General features: G+C 33.6%; 1 protein-coding gene across 1 annotated transcript; it reads left to right on the top strand.

Annotated features, from left to right (window-relative positions):
* The first annotated feature begins 2,463 nt into the window (after nt 1-2,463).
* Nucleotides 2,464-9,803, top strand: LOC102579551 (E3 ubiquitin-protein ligase XBAT33). The gene is made up of 10 exons (XM_006353279.2): nt 2,464-2,865; nt 2,946-3,005; nt 3,479-3,550; nt 3,692-3,876; nt 4,300-4,460; nt 4,545-4,603; nt 4,767-4,813; nt 4,900-5,043; nt 6,583-6,674; nt 8,777-9,803. The coding sequence occupies exons 1-10, from the start codon at nt 2,689-2,691 to the stop codon at nt 9,313-9,315; spliced, it is 1,536 nt and encodes a 511-aa protein (XP_006353341.1). The 5' UTR covers nt 2,464-2,688; the 3' UTR covers nt 9,316-9,803.
* The last annotated feature ends 1,402 nt before the right edge of the window (nt 9,804-11,205 follow it).

The following is an 11,205-nucleotide window of genomic DNA, read 5'->3' as shown; positions in this document are numbered from 1 at the left end:
ATAACCGATCAAACTGTCCCATTGACACCCCTAATAAGAGGTGTTTTCATTAAATTAGTACGTATTTAATATATTTTTGATTATATAAAAATTCACTTATTTAAATAAGGATAAATTGAAAGAAAAAAATTAATACGTTTTTATTATGGATAAAACTATTTATTTTGGATTACCTATAAATGTTAAAAATATCATACAATATAAAAGCTTCCTAAGCTTCGCAAAATAATTTCAAAGACCAATACGTATGCAAACATATAACGCCTTCTATGCTATTCCATATGTCATGACTCATGACTTACCGCCGATTCGGTAGGAAGAATAAGGAATAATTAATTTTGAGATTAATTTAAAAATGAATTTATTTCATATTTGATTGAAATAAAATTGTGGGGTGATTCATTTCGAGATTATAATATTAAAATATTTTTAAATTTTATTGTCTTAAACATATCAGGTGAATTTTTACTATTAAGAAATTATCTAACCAAAAAAGAGATATATTTTAATTTCTTTTAAAAAGAAATAAAACAAATAAATTAAAATTGCAAGAGTACGTTTCAATTTTGACATCTCATGAACCCAATTACCAAAGTATGTATATATATGTCTTTTCTTTCTTGTTTGAAAGCAAACATGAAAAGTAGAGTTGTGGGTAAAACTAGGCAGTGGACTAATATTTTCTTTATTATTATTAATAATAATAATAATTAACTTACAAAAAATTGTCCTAAACGTGTTTAATTACAACTTGATCTTAATTCACCAACCACTCTATTGGCTAGCTAAACCGTGCAAATTAGTTAAAAGATTTGTGGTTCTAATTTTCTTAGAAATGGATATTATTAAAGTACAACAAGAAAGCTTAAAAGTAGCTTATACCTTAAGTTATATCAGTAGAAATTTTCCACACAATAAATTTGAAATTAGGGTGGGTTTGATATGATGAAAATATTTTTTAGAAAATATTTCAATTTTCTTTTATTTAACTGATCAAAAAGTTTTTTAAAAAAAACTCACAAATAAAAACATAGGAAACAAGTTTAATACGTAACAATCAATTTCTTCCAAAACCTTCAACAGAAAAAGCTTAGACATATTAATTAGTACGATATTTATACATAAAAAAATTATACCTATCTAGATAATGTAATTTTCGGACGAAAGAATATCGGTTAACACTTTTAAAATATACGTGGCTCCACCATCGAATAAAATAAAAAAATTGCTTAATATAAAACACCGTTCATTTTCAATGTTGAGATTGCAAATTCAAATTATCAAGGGAAATAAAGAAGCCCTAGCAGAAAATTGTATTTGAAGTTCAAAGCACACAAATTAACAAAGATAAAATATTAGACCTGACTCAAATTTTCGAAGATAAAAAGAAACTTTATTCATCACAATAAAAAAAAAATAGATTAACTAAATAAAAAAATTACTCCACTTGCAAGACCAAGACAAACACAAAAAATAAAATTAAAGAGGTGGTGGTAAAAGTTGCCTTGACATTGGCTACAAGTGCAACCCCACTTTTTATTCTCCAAGTAACCAACTAAACTTTTACTTTTTTAGATTATTTTTTTTTTTGGTCCTTATTTTATCCTATTTTCCTTTAATTGATGCACCTCTAACTTTTTTTTAATATATTTTTTTTCAAATTCCTAACTTACAATTTACTCCAGAAAAGGAAATTCCACTAGACGTTCTCTTCTCAACTACCTCATGCCAGAAAACATAATAAAAGAAACACAAATATCTTTTATTTTATCTGTTTTTACAAACAATCCACCGTCATCCTTTTATCCAAAATTTTAGTAAAACTATACAAATATTTCTTAGAAATCCAATATAAATGTAAGAGACAAGCATTGATAACACTCTTGAATTTATTATGAATTGTTAATTTCGTCTTTAAATCATTGATTTTCTTGAAAACATTCTTATACTTGACCGACTGAACTAAAATACACCATCGATATTCTACATGTCATAACAAGTGATCTCAAACTCTTGTAGGAACGTGTATCTCTTAATAAAAAGAAGAGATAAGTGTTGAAAACACTTTTAACCTTGACAAGAATTTAAGAGTGTATTCCACTCATATAATAAGATCATGAGTGTATTTAAGTTCTAGATAAGTATTTTTAATGCTGTCAATACTTCTTTCTAAATATAATTAGAAAAACAATGCAGTTAATTAATTATTTTTCATCTAATGAAATTAAATAAGCAATAGTAAAAAGAAAGAAAAGAATCCAATTTATATCTACAGAAATATTGTTTTATCCAAATATTAATTAGATATCTCTATTAGAGTTTTGAGTATAAAAAATATTCAACTAAGGACTTTTACTAGCTTTATTTGTGTGAATTCAAATTAATATAAATTCAAATTAGTCGAATTAGAAAAAATAAATTACTCAAACTCGAGAGTTATCCACTTCCCATTGCATAATATCATTTTCTTTTTTCAAATTTTGTTTAACGACAGTTGACCTAATTTTTCCCACAAACCCCAAAAAAGTTTTACTAAATCCTTGTAAAAGACATATACTCTGTTTGAGTCAAATTTGCTTCATCAGATACTGCCATTTTTCTGCAAATCTTGACTTGACATGTATATATATTGAGAGAGACACAGCTTTGATTTTTCTTTAGAGAGTAAAAAAAAAAGGATCAGAGAAAATGGGTAATTCTTTTGGGTGTTCGGCCTCCGGCGAACGGTTGGTATCGGCGGCCAGAGACGGCGATTATGTAGAAGCTAAGATGTTGCTTGATTGCAATCCATGTCTTTCAAAGTACTCTACTTTTGGTGGACTTAATTCCCCTCTTCATTTTGCTGCCGCTAAGGGACACAACGAGGTATTTAACCCTTTTCTTTTTTTGTTCTTTTTAATCGCATATCATAAAAGTGTTCTTGATTTGTGTTGAACAATTTTCAGATTGTTGCATTGTTGCTTGAGAATGGTGCTGATGTTAATTCTAGAAACTACTGTGGTCAGGTAAAAGTTTTTTTTTTTTTTTTTAAAAAAAAAAAGCCCCTTTTTGTTGATTAGTCCTTGTTTAGTTTCTCTTCAGATTGTTCTAATGAGCTGATATTCAGCTAAGGGTAGTGAGGAAATGAGAGATCAGCTTCATGGGGTTGGGGTTATTTTTGTCAATTTTAGTATCGGAGTACATCGTTGGGGGATTTTGAAATTTGGGTTTTTCTCTTTTGGAAATGAATTTTTGGTTTTTTTTTTTTTTTTATAAAAAAAAAGCCCCTTTTTGTTGATTAGTCCTTGTTTAGTTTCTCTTCAGATTGTTCTAATGAGCTGATATTCAGCTAAGGGTAGTGAGGAAATGAGAGATCAGCTTCATGGGTTGGGTTATTTTTGTCAATTTTAGTATCGGAGTACATCTTGGGGGATTTTGAAATTTGGGTATTTCTCTGTTGAATCTGATGTTTGAGTTTTTTTTTTTTTTTGGTTTGAAGACGGCACTGATGCAGGCATGTCGATATGGACATTGGGAAGTTGTTCAAACCCTTCTTCTCTTTAGATGCAATGTGAGCTTCCCTTGATTTTTCGCCTCACGGTTTTTTTTTTACCTTGTTAATTTGGTTACTTGAGGTTGCACAGGCTTGTGTCTTGTCATTCTAGTAATAGCATTTGCCCCTTTTGGATCTTAAATTTTTAATTTTTTTCAGGTTACCAGGGCAGATTATCTTAGTGGAAGAACAGCTCTCCATTTTGCAGCAGTGAATGGACATGTTAGATGCATAAGACTTGTGGTGACTGATTTCGTACCTAGTGCCCCTTTTGAGTCTATAAATGCTCAAACAAATGCTGACAGGGGTGACAGTTCAAATTCAAAAAGCAAGCATGAGCAAAGGTTGGTGATCTATTAATCTTCATTCTTGTCATCTGGATTCATGTTGAGTTGTATAAATACGGACAATTTATTTATGAAGATATAAGGTCCCAAATGAAATCATTGATTGACCTGTGATGTCATTGATTAAGGGTTAAATGCAAATTGTATAAGACAACCATAGAAAACTGAGGTGGTAGTGTACAACATATGCTCTAGTAAAAGAAGATTCCCCGGGAGTTCTTCATTTGTTATGTCTGTGTTTACAGATGTTTAGGTTATGATAAGAGAATTAGTTGAGAACAATGAGCTGATATACCACCATGCTCATGAATTCTGACACAAAGTTATTTGACTTTGAGGTTTTGAGTTCTTCTTGGAAAAGTTGAACTGCTGTATCTGGTTTACTTGGCTAATCGCTGTATTGGCTTCATTTCATTGCAGTGCACTGTCAAAATTTGTAAATAAAGCTGCTGATGGTGGTATTACTGCTCTTCATATGGCTGCATTGAATGGGTATTTTGATTGTGTCCAGCTCCTGCTTGATCTCAATGCAAATGTATCAGCTGTGACATTTCACTATGGGTCATCGATGGATCTGATAGGTATATGCTCGGTCGAGGCATTAGATGTTTTTGGAAATTACCTGATTGTTAATTGACATTATTTTCAAATAAATCATTCTATAGGAGCTGGAAGCACTCCTTTGCACTATGCTGCCTGTGGCGGAAATCTAAAATGCTGCCAGGTGATTGGTTAACTCGTCTTCGCGCTGCTATCTAATAATTTTGATTACCAAAAGTAAAAGATGTTCTACTTCCGATGCCTATTGGTATTTATGTGGTTGTTTTCTGATGCAATATTTTACCGTTGCTTGTTTCTAAATGAGTATTTGCTTTGTGTTTCTGCAGATCCTTATTGCAAGAGGTGCCAATCGATTGACATTGAACTGCAATGGGTAATCTATTTAGGACTTGCTTCTCAGTTTAACCTTACATCTTTGAATTTCTAGACGTCACTGAACAGATATATGGATTCTTTCAGGTGGGTTCCTCTCGATGTTGCCAGGATGTGGGGGCGTCATTGGCTTGAACCATTACTTGCACCAAATTCTGATTCGATAATTCCACCTTTTCCATCTTCAAGTTATTTATCATTGCCTCTCTTAAGCGTGCTTAACATCGCAAGGTAAATGGAAATTCTCTTCCTTTTTTAGTCATTTGTAATCTAGTTTTTGGACTGATAAGTGATAAGGGAGGGATGATCTATAGTGGTAAGGACCCTCCACTTCCAAACATAAGGTTTTGTTTTGAATTACCAAGTAAGCGAACATGGGAAATGCCCACTATTCAGCTCGTAGATACATGGATTTAGGGGAGGGAGTTTAACGTATTTAAAAAAAAGGCTTATTTCTGAACTAATGGTCTTTGTCATCTGAAACTTTTTTGAGTGCCCTAATTTCTGGGTTGAAATCTGTTTTGGTGCATCAAATTTGTTTAAGATCAAAGTTCAATATCTACCCTAAACCTGGTCCCATATTGTCTGAGATATAGTAACTTTTCTATTATCAAGTCTCAATTGATAGAGAGAATTTGTCATGTGATATTTCATTTTACATCGTCTAGTGTTTCTTATGGGCTATGGCAGCCAAGCTGGGTAGTTACTTTTTGAAAAGCAAAATAAATGATGCCATTGATGATACCTAAGCTATTTGATGCAAATAGCAATAGAAATGGGTTACTGGCTTACTGCAAATCTGTTTGACAAATGTAACATATGCTAGGGAAGCAAAACAAAGTGAAATTTTTGCTAATTGAAGATGTGGAAATTGTTGCTATGGATATTGTGCGTTAGTAACTGCAAAAGGGTACTCCATGTATCGGTATAGATTTGTAACAAGCAGTTCAGTCACTCTACTCATTGCTGGCTTCAAAGTTTTTGAAATCAATTGTATATTGTTCTGTGAATTCTATCTGTATGATGCACATTTAACTTGCAAAGGCATAAGCCGGAAAAATTATGATTGATCCAACTTCCATTTGTTCAAGCATTATTTTGTTTATTTCACTATACTTCGTCAGTTTGTCTTGCTCTTTTGGTTTTCCCATAGTTGAAGTCATCTTTAGGCAGTCTAATGATCAATTTTAGACTGTTACTGCCTACCATTCCGTTTAGAGTTAATAAAAGAAAATAACCAGTGAGGCTGCTATATGAGATGAAGAACTTTATTGTTATCTCAGGCTGCATCTTATCTTACCCTTTCCTGTGTTCTAGTTTGATCTATAAGACATTGCTTCTTCTGGAAGCGTAAGAAAACACCTTAACCATTAGTCCTGTGGACATTAGATTGAAATTTTCTTCGATTGAGCCTTCTATCGATTAATGATTCATGTTAAAGCACTAGTATGATGGACTGCTAATTGGTTCTCGCTTCCACTAGTGGAATGTTTCAACTTTAAAGCCGATCATGGCTGATTTTTATTTGACTGCTTGTAGTGGCTGTTAAATGAGTGACAGAATGAGCACTTGTTTTATACTTCTCTGTGATTTCTCTCAGTCTCTCCTTTGCTGGAAACATTTTAGGTGTGGCGTTCTTTTCTGCCACGGGGTTTTGGAGGAGGGGGAGCTGTTAATCTATGCTTTTAAATAATTGTAAATCTATTAGGGCACTGTAAAACTAAATGTCAACCATATATAAGTTCTGATCATTGTGAATACTTTTTGCAGAGAGTGTGGGTTGCAGTCTTCAGGAACCTCCTCTGATGATTCTGATACTTGTGCTGTTTGCCTGGAGCGGGATTGTTCCGTGGCTGCCGAAGGTTTGTACCATTATTCCCTTTCAATCTGATTTTGTTCAATATATGAATCAGAGAGATTCTTTAAAATGGTTATGGCAACAATCAGTTATGCAACTATGTTATATAGGAGCAAATTTTTGGGACTTTAAGGTCCAATCTATCCACAAGATGAATGTTGTATAAATGTGCGAATATGCACTCATACAAGATGGACAAGATTAGAAATGATTACATCTGATACAAATTGCGTGTAACGTATATGGAGGATAAAATTAGTCACCTTATATGTTTTACCTCGTTCGACATCGATCTCCTTATATATAGATCAATTTGTGTGCCAGTACGATGGTTGAAGGTGGTAAAAGGACGAGGTAGACCTAAAATCACGTGAAAGAAATTGTTTCAAAGTCCTAAAAATTCCTCAGAATCAATGCAAAACCAAGAGCAACACACAATGAGAGAAAATGATATGTATACTGTATATCTAATATATCAGTTAATCGGGAATAGAACTTATTCTATTGTTACACTTACATTAGATCTGGTTTTTGTGAGGAGCTCTTTTATTCTAGTTGGAGAAGTTTTCTTGTCATGTAGGAGCAAGTGTGAGATCAAGGTGAATAAGATTAAATACTTAGTATTGGAATTAGATATGCCTGAATCAAGCAGATGAATAAATATAGAGAATTCATACATGATACAACCAAATCTCAACTATTATATAATCTGAGGCATAGTTCATTCGTTGATATGAATCTGGCAAATGGTGTAAAAATCCCCTCTAATTGAGAGTTTTTGGTTCCTTACATGATCTAGCACCAACCTCATCATCTATTCTACATGAGTATGAAATCCTTTCTTGACTTATTATGCCAGGAACACTTCCAAAATTAAGCCTTTGCACATTCTAGAATCTAGACCTACCAAATCTAGATATTGTAGTTGAATCATAGGGTATGATCTAGCATTTAGTGAAGTTGGAGGGAAAATCTTAAGGATCGGGATTTAAATCTCAGTAGAGGCAAAAAATGCAAGGAGATTTCTTTCTATTCACCTAAACTGTTGTGTACAAAGTTATCCAATACACGTGTTGGTGGAAGGATGAAGATACTCATTGGAATAATTGAGGTGTGTACAAGTTGGTCTAGACACCGCCTTTATAATCTTTTTTTAAAAGACTTCTAGATGTTGTAGTTATGAAATAAATGTCTAGATACTGCAGTTGTTTTTAGTTAGTCTTTTGTTATACTAGATGTTTTTCAACTCACCCAATATGGAATATCTGATGCCGATCCAGTCTTGTGCTTAGCTATAAAGCAACTTGATTGGTTCACTTAGAAATCTGTTTTACATACTCTTTCAGTCCCATTTTATATAAAGGAGCTTGGGATTCAAGGGTCAAAGCATAGATTTTTCATGTGTTCTGAAATAACATTTTACATATTTGATGATTGCGTGTAAAGTACTACTCCCTCCGGTCCTTTTTATATGTCATCCTTACTATAAATAGTTGGTCCATAATAGAGTACTTGTCATTTCATAAAATCAATGCATAAATTACAATATTCTTCCTATTTTACCTTGTGAGTTATTAGCCTTGAAAATATGCATTTGACCAACATAAAAAACTAAGTGAATAATTTATGTTCATTGGTCAAAGTAATTAATCAAAATAAATTAAATCATATTCATTGATTGAAAAGTTGACTTAAAAAAAATAAATTAAATAAGGGTAGAATAGTAAACTTATTTAATTTCTTAATGCACGTGAAATAAAAAATGGTGACATATAAATAGGAACAGAACGGAGGGAGTAGTATATATGCTACTATGGTTAATAATTCAAAATATTGAAATAAGTTTGATAAGTCATAGTCAATGATCAAACTGTTCGACTTTCCAAAGAGTGGTAGTGCCACATAAAATGCGACAGCAGTAGTAATAAAAAATAGGTACCAATATCTTTATTTGGTGTCATCAGATTCTCTCGCACTGTTAGGTTTCTGGGACACATTGTCTAACCATGAGAAGATGATAACAATAAAATGACAGTATGGTTCTGTAAAATTAGATGAGAATTGTCATATTAATATATTCTTTTATTTTGTATCAAATACTTTCAGGTTGTGGGCATCAATTGTGTGTAAGATGTGCACTCTATCTTTGCTCGGCAAGCAACATCCCATCTGAATTATTGGGTCCGCCTGGATCCATTCCATGTCCACTTTGCAGACATGGCATTGTTTCATTTGTAAAACTCCCTGGATCTCCTGCAAAGGAAATTAAATTACATCTATCCCTTAGCTTATGCACACCATGCATGCTTCATCCTCGTGACCAAGAACGATCAACACCGCCTAGTGCACATGAAATTAGAAAGAATCGTGTTGCTTCAGTGTCTTCAGATCTTTTCTGTCCTGTGACTTGTAGTCCATTTCCCTCTGTTGCAATGCCTTTGTGTACCTGTGATGATGGACCTTCGCCAACCTTGGAATCAAGAGAAAATGATACTCAAGAAGAAACTCCTAATCAGTCACAGTCCACATCAACGGATCATGACAAAATGAATGTGAGATTGGAGAAAACTACCTGCTCGAACATGTTTTGGGGCAGAAGAAGCTGCAGCAGGGAGCATCAGTGTAATGCTGAGATTAATGCTTAATAAGCTTGCCTTGGTTCCCGAGTAGAAGAAATTTTGATCCAAGCAGAGTAGCAATCTTTTTTGCAGCTTATATAATGGATCCAGCACTCCGGTATCTTGAATACCTTAAAGTGTTACGTTGATTATTTGGACTCGGCGAGGGCTTGTAAAGAATTCACTAGTAGGAAATTGGAGTATTGCAATGGAGCATCACTGGAGAGCTGTCTAATCTTGAGATTGTTCTTAGATTATTCTTCACACTGTTGTATGTAGTGCTGCTATTACTAGTCTGGTTGAAGCAGATAAGTTTTTAACCTGTTTGTTCCAGTACAACCCCATCAAGTTACAAAAGATAGTTTGAGTACTAGTGGGGTTTGTGAAGGTAAACCTTAGATATCTGTAAACTGACAAAGATAAGAGTTGAATAGGGAAATTTGTGTTGCACATTTGCTCTGTTTGTACACCTTTGAATGTTCTGCAGTAGAAAGTCTTGTGTTTAGGTTTGTCAATTTAAGTTGTAAGATTGACTTATCTTGTAAATTAGGTGTGATGCTGCACAAAGCAACAACAACAAACCTTGTGAAATTTCACAAGCTAGGTTTGGGTAGGATAGTGTGTACAGAGACTTGACACCTACCTTTGTGACTTTAGGGAGGATGTTTTTCATAGATTCTTGGCACAAGGAAAGATGAAAAAAGTAGTAACAAGAAGTAGTGATAACAACATATAATATGATAATTGATAATCAAAACGATAGTAATATAAATCGAAGAATAAGAAATTACAATAATAACACTAATACGAACAAGAAATATGTTTGTTTACCTACTAACCTTCTATCTTAATCGACTTTCACACCCTTCTAACAAGGGTCATGCTTTCGTAAACTGAAATTGCATCACCCAAAAGGCAATTTCTCCTCTTTTGCAATCATTTCGCTACAGCACCCGCTACTCGTGTCCTGCATCTTCCAATACTTGTTACGTCTATCTCTATCTCTCCTCAACCCGACAATAGCCAACTTCTTACACTGAGCATCTGCATATTTCTTATGTTTGAACTATTTCAATCTCACTTCTCATATCTTGTCCACCATGAAAATCATTCTCATCTTGTCCTGATTAACTTCGTTTAGATATAATCTTATCTTTCTTGATGTACCCACACAACCTAGCTAATTGAATACCACATGAAAGCAATTGTTGTTAGGTTCTTGGCATTCGAGGAGTTTGACAATTGGAAATGAAGTAAATGGAGAGTGAGTCATGTGGTGGGGTGTCTGAATTGATCTGATTGTTGTCTTCGCGTGACATTAAAGTTGGCCAATACACAATTCTTGCCCTCTTTAACTAATTGTTCAATCTACTTCCGTTATTTTTGTTGACAAAATTAGAATGTCCATTGGACCAAGTTACCTCCTCCCTTATTTGTCCGACACGTGTCCCAATACTATCTTGTCCTTTCTGTATACAGTGTCTTTGAAGAAGCCTTATCTTAATTACTGTTGAGGCCTTAATCATAAGTCTTCTCCCTGCAAGTATAGTGTCAGTGTCAAAGGAAGACAAAAATCTAGTTGACACGATTGTGTAAACTGCAGTCTTACTAGATTTTTGTTTGTTTCCCGCGCAATGATTACCGTTCGACTAAATTCGAATGAATTACGCATTTTAGGATCCATTTAGGAGTGACCCAATGCTCCAACATGAGATCCACTACTAAAAAATTGTCAAAAAGAGACAGAAAAAAGCGACGGACTGCATCGTTTTTTTGGCCAAAAGCGACGGAAAATCGACGTAATCAATCTCGTCGCTTTTTGGCTCGACGCTACGGACTGCGTCGCTTTTGTTTTTTTAAATTTTTTTTTTTTTGAAGAATGCAATGCCGTCCGTCGCTTTTTTTATTTTTAATTTT

Source organism: Solanum tuberosum, unplaced genomic scaffold, assembly GCF_000226075.1.
Source record: "Solanum tuberosum cultivar DM 1-3 516 R44 unplaced genomic scaffold, SolTub_3.0 scf00154, whole genome shotgun sequence".
Taxonomy (NCBI): domain Eukaryota; kingdom Viridiplantae; phylum Streptophyta; class Magnoliopsida; order Solanales; family Solanaceae; genus Solanum; species Solanum tuberosum.
The sequence above is the reverse complement of the archived record's forward strand: the minus strand, read 5'-3'. Positions and strand labels throughout refer to the sequence as shown.

Excerpts from the sequence above, each read along its gene's own strand:
- LOC102579551 (XM_006353279.2), top strand. The coding sequence starts at position 2,689 with ATGGGTAATTCTTTTGGGTGTTCGGCCTCCGGCGAACGGTTGGTATCG. Across the intron at positions 2,866-2,945 it reads CCGCTAAGGGACACAACGAG|ATTGTTGCATTGTTGCTTGA; the intron begins GTATTTAACCCT and ends AACAATTTTCAG. Across the intron at positions 4,461-4,544 it reads GTCATCGATGGATCTGATAG|GAGCTGGAAGCACTCCTTTG; the intron begins GTATATGCTCGG and ends ATCATTCTATAG.